Raw genomic sequence first — 21,949 nt, 5'->3', positions numbered from 1 at the left:
GGTCTTGGCAGCTAGTATCGGCTGACCTAATCATCCAGGGACCCGCGAAACGATAAGTGGGGCAGCGAGACGCGACTCAATTAACCAGGACGCGTCGCGGGCCACAAGATGTCCTGAAACCTCCGTGGGGAGAATCCATACCTCGAAGTTACGACATCGTTCGCAACAAAATTTCGGGGTTTTTTTTATGACTTCGCGATTTTGAAAATGCTGTCCGCCTCGTCACCAATCGCATTTCCCAAGAGCTCACCACCTCCAGCTCCGAAACGCACCCTAACTCACAACCATGCGCCTCCCAAACCAAAGGCCCGCCCTGGCCCATTTGTCGTGGAAGATGATGACTCGGACTCGGACTCGGTCGTCGAGAGTTCAGAGCCCATAGCGAAACGACCCATGCTCGAAGATCCACGGCAGAAAAGCTCGGAATCACTGGCTCGGCATGATGAGACTGACCCGAATGCCATCAACGACGCTCAAGTCACCTCACAGCTTCCCGAACCGCAGACTACCCTACCCGCCTGGTCAAGTCAACTGCCTCTCTTCTCAAAGTCTTTATTGAGTACGCTCGCGCCGAAATCATACACTGCTCGGACATGCCACGGCAAGGCGACAACCATTAAGGAACGTAAGACGTCGACGGCAGCCACATACGAATCCATGGTAGCGGCCAGGTCAAAAACCAAGGAAGGCCGAGCGAAACGAAGTTACTACGGAATCGAGATCCACGAACTTATCAATAACGCGTCCGCGGAGATTGCAATCCAACGGGAAACACGCCCCGTCCAGCCGAGCGTCCCCATACAGTCAGTCGAGGGAACAGTTTCAACAGGCAAGAAACCAAAGCGGACACTTCTATGGACGGAAAAGTATCGAGCTCGGAATTTTATGGACCTATGTGGCGATGATGGAACAAACAGACTGGTCCTACGGTGGTTGAAGAAGTGGGATCCTCTGGTGTTCCCCGGAGCAGCCAAGGCAAAGTCGAGCATTTCCAGACGACTGGGGATGAACCAACAGGATGAGGAGGAGAAGCCTCACAGAAAAATCCTCATGCTCACAGGCCCGCCGGGTTTGGGAAAGACGACATTGGCACATGTCTGTGCTAGACAAGCGGGATACGATGTCATGGAGATCAACGCCAGTGACGACCGAAGCCGAGACGTCGTAAAGAACAGGATTCGAACAAGTTTGGGCACTGAGAGCGTCAAGACTGTCAGCAATCGCAAGGAGGGCGATGGTCCGCAGAAGGTTGCTAAACCGGCATGCGTTATCGTTGATGAGGTGGACGGAGCGGTTGCAGGGTCTGGAGCCTCAGGCGAAGGTGGTTTCGTCAAAGCGCTGATAGACTTGGTTCTTCTCGACCAAAAGAACGCTTCAGGGGCTTCAGCAAACCAGAGCCACAAGAAGAAGAAGAAGGGCGACGACTTCCGACTGATGCGTCCACTCATTCTCATCTGCAATGACGTGTATCATCCATCTTTGCGGCCACTCCGACAATCAAATCTGGCAGAGGTCATCCACGTTGGCAAGCCCTCAATTGACGCTGTGGTGGGCCGACTGAAGAATGTCTTTGAGAAGGAAGGTATTCCCTGCGACAAAGACGCAGCGCGGAAGCTCTGCGAGGCAGCATGGGGCATGTCGAGCGGCATCGATGCGAAACGAGGAGCCGAGAGCACCGTCGAAGGTGACCTGCGAGGTGTCATGGTTGTTGGTGAATGGGTGGCTGGCCGCTTCCGCTCTACGCCTATACATGGTGCCGGCCGCCTCACCAGACAATGGATCGAACAGAACGTCCTCAACGACCTCGCCAAAGGTAGTGGCGGAGGCCGTGGGATAGGTCGTGGTGGTGTCAAGGATATTGTATCCCGACTCTTCCAAGAGGGCGGCGGCTTCCCAAAACAGGCGCTTGATTTGTCTGAATCCAAGACGAAGCACGAGCAGCCGAAGGCGGAGCTGGGCTTCGGCGAGTACCAGAAGAAGTACGCCATGGAGCGGTTGCGGCACATGATTGATACGAGCGGCGAGATTAGCCACATCATGACGGAGATATTCTCAGAGTACCCGAACCGCGAGTACAACGACGACTTATACCTCTCCAAGCCCAACCAGGCGTACGACTGGATGCACTTCCACGATACCTGCCAGTCACGCTTATTCTCCAGCCAGGAGTGGGAGCTCGCCCCCTATCTCAGCCAACCTGTCCTCGCGTGCCATCACCTTTTTGCCTCCCCGAAGCGCCATGTCCCCAACATGGGCTTTGACCGGCGCTGGGGCGGCGACGCTCAAGAGGATGCTCCGCCGCCGCTCCCCTTCTCAGGCCCGCGCGCCGACTACCAGGCGTTCGAGGCGGAACGACAAAACCGCTCTCAGCTACAGGCCCTTCAGAGCCAGCTACCGCCGACGTTGATGAGATCCTTCCGCAGCGTCGAGGACGTGGCCGCCGAGTTTCTGCCATATCTGGTGCGTCTCATTTCGCCCGACGTCAAGCCCGTCGTCGTGGGTGGCAGCCAGGGGTCTACGGCCAGCGTGCGGAAGGAGAGTGAGCGCGCCATGGTCAAGCGCGCGTCGCAGGTGCTCGCTGAGGTGGGCATCGCGCTGGAGAAGGGCAAGATCGAGAGCGACTCGCTCGTGAATCGCACGCCGCAATATGTCTACCGCATGGATCCGTAAGTACCTCTTGTCATGTTCGTCGTTTGAGTGTTCGCATACTAACATGCACCAAGTGACCTAGACGTTCTCGCTACCTTTGAGACCGCCGCCAACCTCCTCCTCCCCTCTGCGGCCCCCACCCGTTACGCCGTCCGCCAAGTTCTAGACCAGGAACTCAAGCTCACCGTCGCCGCGAACGAGGCCCTCGCCCGGCAAGCACGCTTCAAGGCAGGCAACCCGCTCGATCACGATGACCATGCCTTTGTCACCAAAGAGAACGCCGCCAAGAACAAGGTCCTCGCCATGATCGCCGCGGCCAAGGAGGCGACGCTCGTCAAACGAGACTTTTTTGGACGTGTTATCGAGGCACCGGTCCTGACGGAGCTAGAACATACCGAAGAACGGCGGGCTCGGCAGGAGGAAAAGGAGCGCAAGGTGTGGGTGACGTATCATGAAGGGTTGAATAATGCGGTGAGGAAACCCATGTCGTTGCAGGAGTTTATGAGGGGACTCTAGGGGAATTTGGGATCGATATTGCATGGCGCGGCAAGGATACTTAGAATTGGATCAGGGAATGAAATAATGATGATTGCTGGCAGGAATGCGTAATTCTCGTGTCGTGAAGATTCTCTTCTCTTCCAAATTGTTCATACATCTATATACCCACACATCGTAACCGCGTATATAAGCCTCTACCTGGGTCCCCCATGCGTCTATCCAAAAACCACCACCCCTCTACAACTTCGCCTTGGGTCGCTGGGGCGGCACGGCCAGCGGCTCATATGCCGTGTTGGACAGGTTGTCCGCGTGGTAGGCGGAGTGGTTGTACAAGCTGCGGACGTCGAGCAGGCCTGGATGCAGCTCGTCGATGCGGTTGCAGCCGATGAGGCGCATGTTCATCTCCAGCTCGTCCTTGAGGAGCTGCATGGCGCGCTCGACGCCGGGCTGGCCGTAGGCGCTCATGGCGTAGAGAAAGGGCCGGCCGATGCCGACGCCGCGGGCGCCGAGGCAGAGGGCCTTGAGGATGTCGGTACCGCGACGCACGCCGCCGTCAATGTACACCTCGATCTTGTCTTGGAGGCCGCGCTCGCGCAGCACGGGCATGGTCTCGGCGAGGACCTCGATGGCGGAGCGGGAAAACTCGAGCTGGCGACCGCCGTGGTTGGAGAGGACGACGCCCTGGCAGCCGTGCTCGACGGCCAGGAGGACGTCCTCGACGCGCTGGACGCCCTTGATGATGATGGGCATCTTGGTGATGCTCTGAAACCAGGGGATGTCGGCCCAGCTCAGGGCCGGGTCGATGAAGCTGGAGATGGCGCGGGCGGCGCCCTGGCTGTTGTCCGTCTCCTGGCCCTCCTGGACCTTAGTGCCCGGGTCGGTGAACTTGCTACGCATGTCCTTCTCGCGGCGGCCCAGCTGGGGGGCGTCGACGGTGATGAAGAGGCCCTTGCAGCCGCGCTTCTCGGCGTACTGGACAATCTTCTTGGTGATCTCGCGGTCCGTGTTGACGTAGAGCTGCAGCCACTGGACTTGGTCGCCCGCGGCGGCGTCGACGATCTCGTCGAAGGAGCACGAGGCGAGCGTGGGGATCATCTGGATGATGTCGTGCTTGCCCGAGGCGCGCGTGAGGACGACCTCGCCTTCGTGGTGGCCCAGCTTGCCGAGGGCCGTGGCCGTCACGTAGACGGGGATGGACGTCTTTGTGCCGAGCATGGTGGTGGAGATGTCGACGTTTTCGACGTTGACGAGGATCTTGGGGCGGAACCAGATGCGGTGAAAGGCGCTGTGGTTCTCCCGCAGGGTCTGAGTGAGGAGGTCAGCTATTTGCTCAGGCATTCACAGACATTCATGGAACGCAGAATCGCATACAATCTCGTCGTCTGCGCCACTTGAGTAGTATCCCCAAGCGCCCTTCTTCATGACACGGGCGGCGACGGCCTCAAAGTCGAGCAGGTTGTAGCACTGTGACAGTAAGGGCTTCTGGGCAACGCGCTCCAGGCGGCCGACCTCATCCGGGTCCTCCTCCTTCTCCTCCTGCTCGACGGTGTCCATGTCGACGGGGCCCAGGTGCTTGGAGGCATCGAGGTACTTGTCGAGGGTGTCTGGCGGGTGGATGGGCTCGTATTCTTCGGTGGCGTCCTTGCCCTGTATTTACTGTGAGCTGCGATGCAGGGACGGTGAGGTGAATTGACGGGGGTGAAAACATACAGCATATCTAAGGATGATTTTTTGACCTCCAGGGTGTTCTGTTGCGCCGAGTTAAGCTCAAGTCAGTCGCCGTTCATCTCTCAGTGTCTCTTCTTTCATCCGATCTCATAACGGCGCCGCGAAGCCAGCCTTATCGTGTGTTGATTGGTGACCTACCTGGGAGGAACTCGGTTACATCATACGCCTTGCCCTGTCGCAACGGGTTAGCACTCAGATCCAGCAGCGACAAGAGGATTCCTTACGTGGACAATGACCCAGCACGACTTGGCATTGTTGTGCTCGGCGACCTCGTTGCCCTTCAACACCATTGTGACGATATGAGGGGTATAGACGGAGGAATATGTTGTGATAAGTGGTAGCGATGACGATCTTCCGCCTTTCGCCCGAGACCGGATGTCAGTGAAATGACGGCGAGATTTGGCCCGTTGAACGCTGTGAAGCAAGGAGAAGCAATGGCACGAGACAACAAAAGGATGTCTGTCCGCAGAAGATGCAATGCAGAAACCAAGCGACTTCGGCGTCAGAAGCAATACAAGCAGGCGTGTGGTTTAAACAAAAGGGAAAAGAAAAGGAAAAGGAACAGCCGAAGCTCGCCGCCCGGAGATGGAATTCGGAGATGGTCCACCGCTGAAGGCGATGGCGCAACGCAAAGAAGGTAACTTAACCGATCGGGGGAACTGACAAACACGGCCGACAAGGGACCCGGACGAAACTGCCGGGGGGTGGCTGGCCTCGCTATTTTTCTCCACACAGCGGCCATAACAGCCTGTGGCAGCGCACGGATTAGAAGGTCGACGGTACCCGGGTCCACTGTAGTGCCTGTCGCTCCAGCGCCTGGTGCGCTAGGCCGCCACCTCCACAGCGCTGCTCGGGTAGTCGGGTCAATGGGGTGCGGGGTACACGTACATCCGTCGGCGCCAGTCGCCGGCGCTGCGGTGAGCTTCGTCACAAGGCCGGGTACCTGGAAATTTGCCCCGAGACTCTGGGATCTCGGTGTAAAGAACAGCGAGCGGGGATGGGTTTCTCTCTCAATCTCGGTCTGCAATACCTGCTACCTCTTCGCAGTCCCTCTTCACTGTGGACACAGCACGGACAATTTACCATGGAATCAACGTGGGTTCTTGTTCATCTCTATGTACGTACTCCTATAACAGAATCCCTTCTAGATCACTGCCACGTGAGCCAAGCTCCGATATTGTCCCTTCTCCTTCCCCCGAGTCCGGCGGCCATCCTGGAATACCCGGCCAACCTGAAGTATCCGGGCGGCCTGGCCGTCCCAGACGACTTGGCCGTTGCGGATATCAACGGAGCCCCGAGTCGCCTACCGGCTCCGCCTCCGTCCGCCAGCCGGCTCGGGGAATCGGCGTTTTATCCCCGGCCCATCATTCCCGGTTATTTCCACGCATTTAGTCCAGCCCAAGGATCGTGAGGCTGTTGTTGCTGCTGCGCACTCTGCAGGTGACCGGTGTTTGGGTCATACTCCTGGTTGCCGTAGTGGATTGTCTGTTGCGGCCCTAACGGAGGCGGCCCAGGAGGTGGAGGAGGTGGTACAAACCCGGGGGGCACATAACCTCCTTGGGTATGCTGCGCCTGAGGGCCTCCGAACGAGCTAAACGATTGGCGCTGCTGTCCAAACGTCGTCTGGTTCGGCGGTGGCGACGCGGGACCTCGCATCGCGTTCATGCCAAAGGACGTCTGGTTGGGAGGCGGAGACGTCGGCCCTGGCGTCCGCCCATATTGGCTAGGGTTGTAAGCGGGTTGTGCAAAGGCTGCGCCAGGCGGCGGGCTAAACGACTGCGTTGTCTGCTGGCCAGGGAAACCTTGGTAGGTCTGTTGCTGCGGGATCGTCTGTTGGTTGGCGGGAGGAGAGTTGGGGACCTGGTATTGTCCTTGGAAGTTGGTCTGCGGGTATCGAGGCGCTTGTCCCGACTGGAAAATCGGAGTTGGCGTCGGCCGGTTTGATGAGGGTTGTGGTGATGACTTGGCCGGATCCATCGACATCCTTTCCATCAGCCCCCGTAGCCGCTCTCGTTCCATCTCGGCGTGTGAGTTCTTGCTGGACGAACGCTCCTGTTCAATCTGGCCCAGGAGTTGCGCCCCCTCCGACCTGCGGTTGTTGACAAATGTCTCGACATTCTTTTCCAAGCTCTCCACCGTCTCCCGCATCTCTGCGTACCAGTTCTTGGCGCTCTGCAGTCCAGCTTCCAGATCAAGAAACTCTTGGTAAGCTCGCTTATACTTGTTGATAACAGTCGATCGGTGTCTCTGAATGTTTTCGTACTTGCTCTGCTCCGACTGAACCCTCTTGTCTTGCAGGAGCTTGTTGAACGACGACGTCAGCTCCTTCATCAGGCTGGACTGCTTGTGATTGGCCTGCAAGAGTCGGTTCTGGTGAGGTCGGAACTTTTCCAGCTCTTGCTCGAACAACTGCGTCTCATAGTTTGATATCGACTTCTTGTTGAGAATCAAGATTTGAGAGATATCATCGTTGTGGGCCTAAAATGGTCAATATGACAGAACTCGACTGTCGTGGTTGCAGGCACCGTTCACTCACCTTTTCTTTCAAGTCCTTCAGCACTTGATTCCGCTCTCGCTTAATAAGGTTGAGCTTCTTCAAAATATCCTCTACCTTGTTGATCTGGTCCACGACACTTGGTCCTTCCTCAAAGTCGGTATCCAGGAGGTTGGTCTCGCCACCCGCGGGGCTAGCGGTGTTGCTGCCCCGTTCCCGTGCTTGACCTACAGATCTCTGGAACAGTTGGTCAACCCCACCCGTTTGAGCGGCTCGCCTCATCTCATCAAAGTCACGCTCATTTTGGCGGAGCTTGGTCGCAAGCTGGTTATCGCTTCTCGACGCTTCGTCCAGCGCATCTCGATAGTTTCGGATATCGCCTCGCAGAGTCGTCGTCAATCTCGAGCTAGGTTGTTGCGTCCATTCGCCCTCATACTTGGATCGCATCTTCTCGCATACCCCTTCTTCCATGTCCAGTGACTTGGTGCCTTTTTCCAGGATAGAGAGAATCGATTCTTTCTCAGTCCTTAGGAAGTCAAAGATGGACACCGGGTTCTCGTGGTCGGAAACGTCATCACACCATTGTCGAAAGTCCTCGTCGGGGAGGATATCCTGGTCAAAGCCGCCCTTCAACACCTGCAGTGCCCCAGGTAGCCTGAGGTAATCCAAGCTCGCTGCCATCTCGCCGTTGGCAGTGTCGACTCTCTCCGTCTCGGCTCTAACTAGTTTTGCCTTCTCTTCGTCATACAAGCTTGCCGACTCGGTTACCGAGAACGGAACAATCTTGGCAAAGAGATCGGGGCCAGTGATGCGTTGGATATCTTGCCCAGCGTATAACTCGCTAACGGGGATTGGCTTCGCAGCAGGTAGCTTGGAAACAGGCTCCAGGGTAGCCTCTGCAGGTACTGTTTGGTGATAAATATAGTCATTATCCTTCACCAATTCCTCCAACTTGCGTTGAACCGTGGTGTAATGTCGCTTGGCCAATTCTTGAAGCAGCCCACCACATTCAGCATTAAGGTTAGAGCTCGGGGGAACCGAGCTCGGGAAGTTCCTCGCAACTCGGTCAGCTTCCTTCGCCTGGACCTCGGCGACCTGCAGGCGGCCGACCGCGGTGCCATGCTGGTTGGCATCATCGTCCGCAAGAGCTTGGTAGTACTGGGCCATCGAGTTCATAAGGTTGGTTTTGATCTGACAAATGTCAGTTCAATGTTAAAGAAAAATCATACCAGGGTGCGTAGTTCCCTGGGAGCGTCAGGGGATAGGGAATTACCTGAACAAACATAACCCAAACTTTCTCGAAAATTGCCTTGTTAACGTTCTCCTGGACGCCTTCGAGCGCTTGCCCGTAGAGATAACCGGCTTGCGAGGCCAGCTTTGCGAGCAAGCCAATCTTCTTCTTGTCGGCAATCTGCTTCTCGAGAAAGACTTCCTGAGCTTGCGCAAGCATAATATGGATGAGGGCCTTGACAGTTTCTCTGCTCAGGTCAGACGAGGGCGCATGAAGAAAGTTTTCGTTGATGTAGGTGAACATGCCGGCCGAGGCCTGGAATGAATGGTAGGCGGTCTTGAGGGCTGATTCCTCGGCACGGTCTTGAAAGGCGGCATGGCAGGAAAGGACGGCGGAGATGTTGAAGATGATGGAGGCTTTCTCGAAGGCGAGGGAGTATTGCGCAGTGGACTTATGGGTAAAGGCATCGAACCTGCATAGCGGCCAAGAATTAGTATCAGCTAGTCCGAGCAGGGGAAGCTCCCATGCAGCGCGGGGTGAGCAAGTGAGCAACACACCATGTAAATGAGATCTTGATATGTTGCTCATCCACGGGAAACCGCAAGTCGAGGAGCTCAAGCTGGCCATAGTATCGATAGAGCATATCCCTTCCGGAAGTACTGTCCTTGCCGGCCCCCCTCATATCCTGCCTCAGGCGGTTGAGCGTCGCACACTCCTCGGCATAACGCTCAGGGTCGTCGCCATAGGTATCGCGGATGTAGGCCTTGAGTGGCGCGACCCAGTCGATCTCGTTGGTGGCCTTGAGAGGCACGGAGATCATGGGAGATTGCGACATGGTGGGCGACGGCTGTGCGACGGCGTCGGCGGCGCTGGAAGCGAAGCTGGCTCAAGGGCGGATTGGAAGCCCGATGTATCGTGGGCCGCCAGCCAGGGGCATGCGGCGTGCGTGGACGCGGCGGACGGAGGACGGAGGACGGACGGATGCAGCGGCGGGTTCGACGTCGGAGCGCCGGTTGGCGGGATGTGAGGACAAGCGGTCGCCTGCGATGCGGCCTGGTCTGGTGGCTCTCTTCAACGTCAACGTGCGTTGGGGCGGAGGAACGAGCGAAGCGAGGGCGGGTCGACGGGAGATGTTTTGGGGGCTACGGCGGCGGGGGAGGAGGTCGGAGCACTGCAGATGTCGATCTCGGGGGCGGATGAGCAGCTGAGCAGCTGAGCAGCACGCACTGCAGCGCTGCGGGAGGCGGGAGAAATGGCCGGGTTTGACAGTATCAGGGGTCGAGACCGAATGGCCAGAGCGAGCGAGGTCGAAGGAGGACGCAAAGGTAGAGAGAGGTCAGGTAGGTAGAGAGAAGTAAGTAGGTCGCTGTCGAGGTCCAAGAGGAGCGGGGTCCGAGTGTAACCAGGTTGGCGGGCAGCGGTGACGAAATGGGCAGCACCCTAGCGGCGCGATACAGGTGGATAATTAGCGGGCAAGATGGGGACGGACGCTGGACAAACGACAATAGACGCAACTGGACAACGCACGATGGCAGCGAACACGAAACAGCCAGGAACTGGACAGAGGGGCAGTCAGGGACAGATAGACAAGTTCGTCAGAGAGATACGTTTGGTCTGGGTTCTGACACACACGCCCTCACCCTCACCCTCACCCTCACCCTCACCCTCACCCTCACCCTCACCCTCACCCTCACCCTCACCCTCACCCTCACCCTCGTGAGATCAAACCAGGCCTTCACTGGCCGGCCAGCATCAGACCGGAGGGACCTCGACGCCTGTAGCCGCTGGCTCAACAAGCTGCCGCCGTAGATGCCCAGCGGGTAAAGAGCTCACTAAACAGGTGCCTGACTACCACCCGGCGCATGGGAGGTGTTCGGCTGGCCATCCCGCTCCGTCCAAACGATCCAGAGGTGTGCATGTGCCGCTGTAAGGCACCTTGGGTACCTTGCACATGCATGTTAGGCTCTGGCCTCTAAGTTGCTTGGAGGCTACTCTGCCAATCCATGCTGCCGTGGGATGCTGTGCAGTGGTGTCGTGGTGCAGTGGCTCCTCCGTCTAGACCAGCCGAAGCACCCACCCACGCCTAATTAACAGCCGCTTGACGGCGCTGTCTGCAGCACACGAGCCAGTAAAGTCGCTGAGGGGTCCGCCCTGTGGCGACTGCTTCCCTTGTCTTAACCGCCACTCCACAACGCCGTCTTTCTTCAGTCATCGACTTCTTCACACCGATGCTGATGCCACATCGTCGCCCTCACCGTCGTGTTGGTTGCCCTGCATCGCAACTGGGGCTTTTGTACAGCAAATGCGTACAGCAATGTGTACACCTCATTGTCTCTGCATGCACAGCCAGCTACGTGGACTCTGTACGCAGGCAGGCGTGAGCTGGACGTGCGGTCTCAACAAAGGATCTATGTTGAAAATAGACCAAGATCCATAAGGGGAGCATGCCGCGTCACAATCTCCAGGCATCTATCTATCTACAGTACCTCGGAGGCTCAGAGGCTCAGAGCAAAGCCTCAATTACACGAATCACAGCCCCCGCACGTCAGCCAGTCCCATCGTCACATTCCCTCCAAATCCATCATCGTCGCCGCCTCTTCCCTCGAGTTCGCCGCCCACAACGCCCCTCCGTTACCCGCCGCAGAGCAAGGAAGCCACTTGGCCCATGCTATACCCCCCGTCGCCGGCCTTTCACCCCTCTCGTCTTTTCGTCCGCTTTCATCCACCATCCGCCACGCTTATTAGTAGGGCCATGCAGTGTCCCCAGACTATCCTTAGGCTCCTGTAGTCTGAACGCTGTGGCGCTTCCCGTCAAGTCCAATTCCGTGTCCTGCAGCACACCACGCGGCGAATGACGAGCATTGATGGCTCGACCACCGCTGCACTCGCCCGACGGTAAGGCAAATAAGGTAAGCTCTCCGTCGAGATAAACGAGCCCTGTCCCTGGCCGCTGGGTTCTGGCCCAGTTTCTCAAAGTCTTTGTGAGCCAAGCAAGGGCTGCTGATTTGGCCAGCCGCTCTAAGCGCCCAGACGAGCTGCGCTACCATAAAACACCGTGCAACCAACAGGCGGGTAGCTTGAGGCTTGGAGCCTTTGGTGACGCCAGTGTGAAACACTGGCCGAGTGGCTCTTTCGTATAGCGCCAGGTCTCAGTTCAAGTCTCATGTCATTGGAGGTAAAAACGTTGATTCGAAGAACGATTCCCTCTGAACTGAGCTAGCCTTGTGAGACATTCTCGGCAATTGTTTCTTCATCACTCCCCGTCCTCTCACCTACCAGCCGAAGAATACGATAAAAGACATGCCAATCATGTTCAAGGCTTACCATACTCCAGGAGATTGACCTCAAGCATTGGTCGACGAGACGCCACAAGCGGACCTAGACCTCGGCCGAGACCAAAGCAGAAGCTATGCCCGTTGCTGAACAACATGCAGAGTGATACGAAACTATAGCCCTCGACCTAATATCAGATCTCCTCACAAGCCGGGAGAACCCCCGACACGCCATTCACTACACGGAAAATCACACACGATGCCACTCACCAAACCACTAAACTCTAGTTTCCCCTCCTCATGCGGGTGACATCGCTCTCACATGCCCGTTCCCATCGCCCATTGGCCCGCCATTCACACTCGGCAAACATGGGGGCTTCTGAAAATCCCAGACCACGCGCGGCCCGCTCTGCAGGGGCCCTGGTTGACCGGCCCTCTCTTGTCGTCCCCTCCCAGATCGGCGCCCGCGGCCGGTTCTGCGGCCCATCTGTGCCTCGAGGCGGCGGGATCTTTCCTGTCTTGCGAGTGCGCATGGGGGCCGTGGGGACAAGGCCGCTGACATACATATATCACCCAACGACATCGGACGCGCCGTGAGATAAGATGACGAGGGGACATGGTGGAACGTGTGTCTGGTCACAAGAGCCACTGTGGACGTGACATCGTGAGATGATCTTCTTGTCGTCTCGGCCTCTGCGGACGAGGCCTCTCGAGTGACAGACAAGACGATACGATGCCAATGCGGGAATCGACCGAGGCGAGTCGCATCAGCCCATTCCCAGCCAGCCACTAAGACGCATTGTCACACCGCAAAGACATGGCTAAAAAGCTGGTGATGTGATTAGAAGCTGACTACCCCATAGTAGCCTGCTTCAGTTTACTGATTTGCTCATCGTCCGTATCGCTAGAGATCCGTCCATTCCATCGCGTCCCTCTGACTAATGACCAGATCATCGCACTACTGCCGCATTATGATATCCAATCCACTCCAAACCCCTTGACCTCGCCCCAAATCACAAATTCCAGATCTGTCGATCCCGTCGTTGGGTTCCCAGTCCATTCCTGCCTTCCCAATCAAGTGAAGACGCTCTCGGTAAACGCGTTGACCTGCAGTCCGCGTTCGGCCATCTCAGCGTCCTTCAAGAACTCCAGCGGGAACCACACCAGGTGGCCCCTGATCTGGTCGAGCTTCTTGCGCGCGTCCTCGGGGGGCATGAACTGGTCGAAGATGTGCCCCGGCTTGACGCCCCGAGGGGGGAGGAACCGGTCGTAGTCCTCAAATGTTTTGACTGCGCGGGACCGTTAGCAAAAAATCAAACCATCGGCTTCAAGGCCTGAGTGAGAACGGAGATGCTTACTGTGGTTGTCGGGATCTGCGTGGAACAAGTGCCTGAAGATCTCGGTGTTCTTGTCTGCCTGCCCCGTCCACTTCGCCCAGAGCTCGTCGCAGAGCGGATCCTCCGTAAAACTCCAGCTCGGGTCCTGGTCATGGATGTCGTTGTTCGGGTTCACAGACGGCGGCAGGGCGTTGATGTCGTCCTTGGCGTCGAAGTGCTGCGGGCCCAGAAGTCCCAAGTGCTCTCGCCACAGGTACCGGCGCAGCGTAGCCGCGTGGTATCCGGCCTCGTACGGCTGGCCGTCCATCATAATCGCGATCTTGCGCGTGTCCTCCATGACGATGCTCAGCTCACTGTCATGGTCGCCCTCTTGGCTGCGGTCGTTCAGGTTGCTCGATCCGCACACAACGTATCGGTCGTCTACGATGAGCAGCTTAGCGTGGATGTAGAGCTCCTCCTGAATCCAGTTCTTCAACTCAGACTGGGGGTCCTCTTCAAACCAGACCTCATCGGACACTGGGCCTGATCCAGCCATTGCGTGGTGAGCAACGGACGCGGACGTCTTGAGTTCCTCCTTGGGCATGGCCTCTTCGAATATCCTTCGCGCCTCCATGACGTTCTTGATAGACTCATCCAGCGCCTTCTTATCCATCTTGCCACGCATATGCTCATCCGCTTCATCGTCGGCCGGATCATATGTTCCGTGAATTCCCTCGCTCATAATCTCTTCCGCCTCGGCGCGTTGGACCTGCCGGTAGCTGATTCCCGTCTTCTTCTCCGTCTCTGTGATTCCGGGAGTCTTGTTCAGACGGTCATACGACCGCAGGTTGAAGAAAAAGATGTGGTTGTTGGGATCCACACCCTGGGCCCGGCACTGCTCGAAGATGGAGTGCTCGCCCCTGCAGATGGACTTGTACTGGTAGTCCATGATCGCCCTGGTTCCAGCTGCCGCGTCGTCTCTCAAGTCTCCGGCGAATCCTGGAATCGCAGGAATGAGGACAATCACCCTGAACTTTCTGTTCTCCTTGCCGGCGCGAACCACAGCCTCGACGATGGCGCTGCCGATGGTGTTGCGGATTGGGCCCTGCTGATCTCCGGTGGCGGTGATGAAGAATTGGTTCTCGATATAGACGTAGTGCTGAGCTTTTCGGATGATGTCGATATAGGCGTTCTGGATGGAATGCTCCTTAAGGATACCGCTAGACCAGTCTGCACTCGATCGCACAATCTGTGCCTTTACCGTGCCACGATTATTGAGGTTCTTCGTCGCCAGTGGCGTAAAGGGGTGTTGGATATAGTCTCCAACTGGGTGCTTGGGACGCTGGACACCGACAAGATCCTCGTCCGCGCCTTCTCGGCCCTCCAGTATGATCCAGTCGAACCGTTCGTCACGCTTGTACTTGTCGCGCTTGATGAAGTTCCAACGTAGTACAAAGTGCTCCGCAATGTCGTAGACCGTGGGGCCGATCACTGCCATTGCTACGTCGTGCCACGGCATTCGTCCGGAGTCTGCCTTGTTCAACTCATTTTGGTCCCATTCTTGAACTTGTTGGAAGTCCATGATTCTGTGATGATGATTAGTCCAAGAGCCCAGATGAATCGAAACAGCGAAGTAGATGACCAATGAAAGACGGCAGGATTCGATTGAACATACCTGTTGTTGTTGAAATCCTGGCCTGGGAAAATCTCCTCTCTGACACCTTCGGGGTGGACGTCTGAAAGCGGGTGTTGGTGGGCATCCCATCGTCCAAAACAGAGGTCAAGACCGCCGATAAAGGCCATGGCATAATCGACCACGATGAACTTTTCGTGGTGCGCCCAGTACACAGTGACATCTGCAAGGTTCTCAAAGGGATTGTGATCCGGGTGTCGGATCACCCGGATGTTCCCATAGCCAGGGCTTCCCTTGGGACACAGCCCGTTGAGCGCATGCTTGGTGTGTGCGGAGTTGCAGGTCAAGGCCTGTTCGACCTCCTTGTATACGCTGACGTAGATTTTGACTCCTTCCTCGGCCTTTTTCCTCAGGAGCTTGTCCAAGCGGTACTGTTGCTCGTAGTAAGGTGGACGGCGTAGGAACAGCTCAGGGGACAGCCACCAATCGGTGATGTAGATGGACTCCTTCGCCTGCTCGAGGGCGACGGAAACGGCCCAAAAGTAGTCGCGGCCATCCACATACCACTTCACAATGTTGCCCTCACGCTCGGGGAAGTAGGAGTTGTATCGGTTCGCCTCGGTGATCTTGGTGCGCTTGGCGTCGCAAGCCTGCTCGTGTTCCTCGTCGTGCCGATGATTGGGGTTTACGATGTTGGCTAGTTTCCCCAGCTTGTGCCTTGACTGTCGTTAGCAAAAGAAGGTAATTGAAGGTGTCATCCTCGTTCAACATCCTCGATAGAGGTCATGTGTACGAGGGGGACTATACTAACTTTTGGTGGATCAAATGGACCTTGGCATCTTCGAGCTTCGTGTTTTCCAACTTGTCCTTGAGGCCGTCCATCATCTTACTAAAGCCGAACCTGCTGCCGCTACCAGCTTCCTTCTTGTCCGCCATGATGAGCAGCGTGATTTACACCGACGTCGAACTGACCGGGGATTTAGGGTTTTCAGGGTCGTGGGGTATCCCGGTGGCGGGACGGGGAAATGATTTTCGAGGAAAGAGACGGGAGGAGAGAAAGGCCGGGACGGTGTGGCCTTAAGATAGTAATGGGTCTGGGTTCTGGGCGCTGTGCGAATCTTGGCGACGAAAAGAGGCGACGAAAACAGGCGGCCTCACACGACATGGACCGGAAAAAGCGGCACAGGTGAGACGCAAGAGGCAATACGGCGGACGATGTCATCGGTTGGTGGGAGCTGAGAAGCTGTCGCCAAGACCTCAAGCAGGATCTGTGTGTACGACAGAGCGGGGGCTTTCTTGGGACTTGGGTTTCGTCATGTTCGTGGCTTGCAAGCTAGAGGGAAATTCCAGGGTGCTCCCAGTCGCTGCGACCACCGATTGGCACTGTTAATTAAGACTGACGCGCTTCGGAGAGTCAGGCTGCAGCGGAAAGTATGGCCAGCCGTGGGACCACGTCGCCCTCATAGGCCACGCGGAGGCCTGCATTTCTGGGCAGAGGCTGGGTTAAGGTGTGGAGGGGTCGATTGGCGCTCCCAGAGCTGTTAGAGCTGTTGAATGGTTTCTACCGCCTCTCGTGCGTGGTTGAATAGGCCTCATTGCTGTTCAGCCAGGTCCCTGCATCGCAGATATCTCATCATGTCCCTGATGCGCCACGATTGTTGGTTGGTGGCTTGCAACTCGGGTCATGACGTCACGATGAGTTCCGGAGCCCGCCTCTGTGTGACGGCGGGGTGTCGATCTTCCACAAGCCCAAGTGTTTCGCATATCCAGGAACCAAACGATTCTTATTACTGCTGCCCTTGTTCATAAGATGATTGAACCTTGGAAATCCCGTGCCAGACCCCCGGCCAACGCAAGCTCGCTGGACTGACTTTAGCTGAGCTGAGGACATCGGATTGAAGCTGGAAGTCTTAGGTGAGAGAATAAGATTGAAGACTGCAGGTGAGCAAAGCAAGGGATGAGGCGTCGAGTCAAAGGTGCGTCACAAAAGTTACGACAAGTCACCGCGACAACCACCGAGCTCTTGGCAACGCACAATGGGCAGACAAAGCTAGCCATCTGTCTGTACGAAGCTCTGCTGGGGCCGTTCTGTTGAGCCGAGCGGTGAAGCTCCATCTCAGCTTGCGTTGCCCCTCGTAAATACAGCACGCACTCGTACCATCCCCGCCCAAATCACGCTGAGTGGGGTCCGCGACCCCTTATCGGAGCTTGATAGTTCCGGGCCGTCCTAGCACAGTGCTGCATGAGCTGTCCGGGGCCGATACGCGCCAAAGCTCTTATCGATTGCACTGTGCTGCGGGCGGTGCCCCTCCTTGGGCTGCCCCCTCGATTCGAGCTGTTACTCCAAGGGGACAGCTTGACCGCTACCGCTCCCTTCTTCTACTCAACTCATCCACCATCCTCTTTGCTCTGTACACTCGTCCTCACCATCAATCGATCATCATGTCCGCTCCTGCTTACCCTGCCGGTGGCACTCTTGTGCAGACCTTCAAGCGCTCCTTCACTGACGTCCCCATCGACGCCTCCAATGCTGTCTCTACCACCGAGTTCCTCGAGGCTGCCGAGGCCCTGACCACCATGTTCGGTATGTTCCTCCACAGAGACTGCGTACTATATTGAGCTGGCTCTAATGTCTTCATCTAGATGTTCTCGGCTCCGTTGCCTTTTCTCCCGTCAAGAAGGATATCCTCTCCAACGTTGCTGTTCGTTTTCCCAACCAATCCCACCTCCTTTGAGACCAGGCCTCTGACCGATCCCTCCCCGTCTATAGAAGCTCCGTACCCAGCAGGAGGCTGCTCCCGCCGAGTCCACTACCGTCCAGGACCTGGTCCGAAACGAGCTCAAGGGCAAGAAGCACACTGCTACCGAGGGTGGTCTCTGGCTTATGCGGTAGGTCCTCCGAAGCCCCTTTTCGGTCTCAGCTATGCTAATACGTGCCATCAACAGAGGTCTCGACTTCACCGCCAAGGCCCTCGCCCGCAACATTGCTACTCCCTCTGAGGAGCTTGCGGATTCCTTCCGTGCTGCATACGGAGAGACCCTGAAGCCCCACCACAGCTTCCTCGTCAAGCCTATCTTCGGCGCCGCCATGTCCGCCTGCCCGTACCGTACTGATTTCTACGCCAAGCTCGGCGAGACCCCTGAGCTCGTCACCCAGGAGCTCCAGGTCTACCTCGACGCTCTTACCAAGATTGTCGCCATCCTGTCTGCGTTCTTCGGCAGCAAGGAGGCCAAGTGGTAAAAAATTGCGCTGCATGTCCATAGCGGAAGCAGACTCATTTCATGATACGTAACGACCAGTCATGTGTCCAGGGAAACAGCGTAGTTGCTGGAACACGCCCTCTTTTGAGGGACTCAGAGGGAGATGAAAAATAGGACGGCACCCCGTGGCAGTCTGGAACTGAGCACACTCTACCATGTTAATGACAATTACTTACCTCCGTCGTTTGTGTCAACGCGGGGTTGAAACCGAGACATGTCTCATTTATGTGCCCCTCATGTGCTACCCTATAGGACTTGCCGTTGACGCCACGAATGGCTGGCTCTCCAAAACGAGCTAATTTTTCTTGTCTTGAACAGTCCTGAAACGTATTAGTTCTCTTAGGAATTCGTGCATAAGCTGATATTGTTGAGATGCAAGTGTGGTTGAGGTCAGCGGTGTCCCATCACTAATGTTGCCCTTTCAAGCCGAAGGCGTTGTCCATAGCTTCTCATTCGACCAAAGTAAAGATATGAGAAAGGAGCAAGTACTACACACTCCAACGGATAATGTTCAGTTTATGAGGCTCTGTGAGCTGGAGCTCAATCAGCCGGTGGCCATGGCGATTATGGAAGTAACCCATTCCGTCTTGAACGAGATATTCGTCTTTGGGGAAGTTTCCACTTACCTCAATACCGGCAACTCTACTGCTAAGAGGTTTTGGGTACCACCAAGGTCCTAGTTCTACATGTAGCCTCGAGTTGGCTTGGATACAATAATTCTGGATATCCTATCAAGAAAACAGCCAAGGTACGGCGCCAAGGCTGAAATGTTGAGGTCCGGTTACGAACTATTTTGGAAAAATTGCTCTCAGATGCGAAGGTGCTGCGTAAATATCACTTAGTAGACTATCCCGTGCTACAGTATTAGTTAAAGTAACCGGGATGGTAGAACCCCCCAAATTATTTCAATTGCAGGCGATTAAATTGACCCTGCTATCGGTCGTTTGCTTGATGGACGTCATCGTGGCCTTCAATGCCGCGCTCTGTGAACCTTGATTGATCATTGAGCATGAGTAGCAGAGCAACTAAGGTTATGTATGATAGAAATGGCCTGATCGCTTTGGAATCGATATTCGGGATTTCCACTCGCACCACTCGACAGGGACACAAAACCCGAACCCGCGGATCCATCGTCATTTGAGCAGCCACCCGCGGAAGCGCTGGGCCTGGGGGCGGCCACATGAGCGAGGCATCTCGGTCTTTCGGCCACGGAAATAAACGCACTCCGAGATGCGGAGGCGGACGGAAAATGCATGTTTAGATGGGAATCATGAGATCACAACAATGTCATGCATGGATAGGCATGCCAACGACTAGCGGACTGTCTGGCATCTTCGATCGACCGCACGACAGCTGACCCAGCACCAAAGGGCACAGGGCTAGAATAACACACGGCGCCCGTTTCCTGCTGACAGACACACCACTCCAGCGAGATACTAAAATTACGTTCAAGGTTACTAATCCGCTGAGATTGAGGTTGCTTAGTTGGCTATTATACTTCCTGCCAGCGCCGAGGAAGCCAACGGGAACCAAGCCGGCCCCGAAACCTTTGCACAACGCCCGCTGGCAAGGCGTCGCCCTAAGGCAGTCATGGTGATCATCGGCTTTAAGCAAGGATTGCATTGCATGTGTGACTCCCTACGATCTGGCCAATGCCTGACCCTCCCCCGTGGATAGGATTAAGGGTAAGGGTTAGTGACTGGGATCATTGGTTGGACGCGAACTCTCAGCGCAAAACCGCCCGTTTGAAAAGTCCGCGGAACGGACAATCAAACGAAAAAGCTTCCCGAGAATGCGACCAGGTGACTTTTTTCTTTTTTGGCCTCCATCCGACGATCCCGCCCACAGATCAAGGTGTTGCCGCTTTTTCAAATCCTGTATCCTAGATGCCGGGCGCCGTTGAAATGCATATCCATCCCACACCCTTTCCGAGGCATCCGAGATGGGGGTGTGAACCCTTGCTGCGGGAACAACTCGCCCTACGGGCAGTAAGGCGATTGCCAACTGACCAATTAAAAGACAAAATGTCTAGTCACAATCTGCTTCTTGTTGTCTTGTCACGGTAACGTTAAAAAATTGGATGCCACACCGGTGTGAAACCGCGGGTGGGAAGTGGTGGTCCTCGGTGGTCGCGGCGACATCAGTGTTGGTTCCACGTGCTAGACCCCGGGGCAGGAGGAAGCTTTTTCAAGCTGGTGGGTTGTAAGGCTGCAACGAGAACTCCGAGCGGATGGAATCGGCCCCGTCTGAGGCTGTTAGTCGCGAGCCGGGTTCTCGGGGGGTGCGTATGTTCCGGGTCTAGGGGCGTGAAATAGACGAGCTCTTGGCAAATCATATTTCACTTACTACGTAGTTATATATGGATTCAGAAGTTCCAACATGTCGTGATCTGAATCGTGTATTATCATCAAGAAATCGTACCTGTATCCAGCGCCATTTCGCTCCCAGCGCAAACAAAGTATGTACAAAAGCCCATTAAGACCTCCATTCTACGCCTCGCTTCTTCCTTCGTTGTATAAAATTCCACCTCTGGTCGTGTACTCTTATACCGTCTACCCGCCAGAACGTCTACCCGAGATAACAGTGTCTCGCTCTTTCATTAAAACACCAGAATGAAACATAGAAAAAGTGTGCTGGTGGTACCAGCTACGATCTTCCTGACCAAGACTTAAAAGACAGATACTTAGGCCGCTTTAATGTGGGTCGTTTGAGTTTCATGGATCTCATAGATTCTGTGTCCGTCTCGCAGTCACGTCCAAGCCAGCTGGCAATGGTCTGGACGGCCTCCTGGTACTCGACTCCAACGCTCTCCTTGGGGGCCATGGGCAGCGGATTATCCCAGGCGTGTTTTTCGCCCTTTACTAGCCGCATAGTGAATGGCTTGCCTGCGTCCGCAAGACGGGTTGCGAAACGCCTGCCCTCTATGAGCAGCATATCGTACTCGCAGAGGACGAGATGAACTGGTGGCAACTGCCGCAAGAGCTCGTCCGGCATAAGGCCAGGTGACAGACGTGGATCCGTGCGTTCTTCGATAGGGATGGGTGGGTATATGTAGGATGCATCGATGAGATCGGTCATGCCCTTGGGCAGCGTCAGATCGGGGCGACAGCATGTGAGCCGCTTGTCGGGGCGAGTGATTGTCCAGTCCAGAAGGGGATAGAAGACAGTTATACCGGCAATGCGAGGGGGACTGATGGGAAGTTTGTACCCCCAGCGGTCCGGGTCGTTCAGGATGAGCCAGGTAGACAGGGCATTAGTAGCCCCTGCAGAGAAGCCAGAGAGAATGATGCGATCCGGATCGATGCCAAACTCGGCTGCACGATGCTTAATCTGGAGCACGGCATCGACACAGTCCTCGATGGGGGTCGGGAACGGGTAGGCTGGAGCAAGGCGGTAGTTGACAGTGAAGACGACTGCGTCTAGCTGGGACATGACAGCGCCAGCCCAACGAGCATTGTCGGTGCCCTGACCGAGGATCCAACCTCCACCGTGGAAGTTGATGATGGCAGGGCGAGCGCCGATAGCAAGGCGTGGCGGGTTCCACACTTCGGCCTTGATCTTAGCGCGGCCTTGACAGCCCGGGGCAAGAGTAGCATCGAGGTAGATATCGCGTGAGGGCTCCGGAGCAGGAGGGTCAGTGCGGTTGGCGATGCTGAAGCCGAAACTGGCGGCAGACCGAATGGCCTGGGCTCGAGCGGTGAGATACCAGCGGGAACTGGCCTCGAGGGGGTTAACGTATCCCTCGGGCTCCGGGGTAGTAGGGTTGGTGGTGGAGGGGGTGGACTCCATGCCGGAGGGTGCGTCCATCCAGACGGCGGATGGCGGAATAGAGCCCAGTAAGGAGGACGGGATGCGGAGAGGAAAGAG

General features: G+C 56.2%; 7 protein-coding genes across 7 annotated transcripts; 3 read left to right on the top strand and 4 right to left on the bottom strand.

The window, feature by feature from the left end:
• Nucleotides 1-104: 104 nt before the first annotated feature.
• Nucleotides 105-3,259, top strand: BGZ61DRAFT_379764 (uncharacterized protein). Its single transcript, XM_046242617.1, has 2 exons — nt 105-2,666; nt 2,724-3,259. The coding sequence occupies exons 1-2, from the start codon at nt 208-210 to the stop codon at nt 3,163-3,165; spliced, it is 2,901 nt and encodes a 966-aa protein (XP_046110305.1). The 5' UTR covers nt 105-207; the 3' UTR covers nt 3,166-3,259.
• BGZ61DRAFT_379762 (FMN-dependent dehydrogenase-domain-containing protein) lies at nt 3,260-5,496 on the bottom strand. The gene is made up of 5 exons (XM_046242616.1): nt 5,100-5,496; nt 5,014-5,047; nt 4,858-4,895; nt 4,519-4,794; nt 3,260-4,452 (listed from the first exon to the last, which is right to left on the bottom strand). The coding sequence occupies exons 1-5, from the start codon at nt 5,163-5,165 to the stop codon at nt 3,385-3,387; spliced, it is 1,482 nt and encodes a 493-aa protein (XP_046110304.1). The 5' UTR covers nt 5,166-5,496; the 3' UTR covers nt 3,260-3,384.
• A 753-nt stretch (nt 5,497-6,249) lies between these two features.
• On the bottom strand, nt 6,250-9,435 carry BGZ61DRAFT_526585 (vacuolar protein-sorting protein BRO1; the record flags this gene model as incomplete). Its single annotated transcript, XM_046252980.1, has 4 exons — nt 6,250-7,353; nt 7,412-8,560; nt 8,643-9,072; nt 9,158-9,435. The coding sequence occupies 4 exons, from the start codon at nt 9,433-9,435 to the stop codon at nt 6,250-6,252; spliced, it is 2,961 nt and encodes a 986-aa protein (XP_046110303.1).
• Nucleotides 9,436-10,028: 593 nt separating this feature from the next.
• BGZ61DRAFT_512932 (uncharacterized protein) lies at nt 10,029-10,662 on the top strand (the record flags this gene model as incomplete). The annotated part of the gene is made up of 1 exon (XM_046252163.1): nt 10,029-10,662. One exon carries the CDS (start codon nt 10,029-10,031, stop codon nt 10,407-10,409), a length of 381 nt encoding a protein of 126 aa, XP_046110302.1. The 3' UTR covers nt 10,410-10,662.
• Nucleotides 10,663-12,946: 2,284 nt separating this feature from the next.
• Nucleotides 12,947-15,703, bottom strand: BGZ61DRAFT_341054 (uncharacterized protein; the record flags this gene model as incomplete). Its single annotated transcript, XM_046239373.1, has 4 exons — nt 12,947-13,161; nt 13,231-14,774; nt 14,864-15,538; nt 15,633-15,703. The coding sequence occupies 4 exons, from the start codon at nt 15,701-15,703 to the stop codon at nt 12,947-12,949; spliced, it is 2,505 nt and encodes an 834-aa protein (XP_046110301.1).
• A 1,432-nt stretch (nt 15,704-17,135) lies between these two features.
• BGZ61DRAFT_379751 (glycolipid transfer protein domain-containing protein) lies at nt 17,136-18,500 on the top strand. Its single transcript, XM_046242615.1, has 4 exons — nt 17,136-17,405; nt 17,465-17,523; nt 17,592-17,710; nt 17,768-18,500. The coding sequence occupies exons 1-4, from the start codon at nt 17,264-17,266 to the stop codon at nt 18,060-18,062; spliced, it is 615 nt and encodes a 204-aa protein (XP_046110300.1). The 5' UTR covers nt 17,136-17,263; the 3' UTR covers nt 18,063-18,500.
• A 2,228-nt stretch (nt 18,501-20,728) lies between these two features.
• On the bottom strand, nt 20,729-21,871 carry BGZ61DRAFT_340968 (Alpha/Beta hydrolase protein; the record flags this gene model as incomplete). The annotated part of the gene is made up of 1 exon (XM_046239362.1): nt 20,729-21,871. One exon carries the CDS (start codon nt 21,869-21,871, stop codon nt 20,729-20,731), a length of 1,143 nt encoding a protein of 380 aa, XP_046110299.1.
• Between the last annotated feature and the right edge of the window lie 78 nt (nt 21,872-21,949).

This window comes from Ilyonectria robusta (genome assembly GCF_021365365.1).
Source record: "Ilyonectria robusta strain PMI_751 chromosome Unknown BGZ61scaffold_2, whole genome shotgun sequence".
Classification (NCBI taxonomy): Eukaryota; Fungi; Ascomycota; class Sordariomycetes; order Hypocreales; family Nectriaceae; genus Ilyonectria; species Ilyonectria robusta.
The sequence above is the reverse complement of the archived record's forward strand: the minus strand, read 5'-3'. Positions and strand labels throughout refer to the sequence as shown.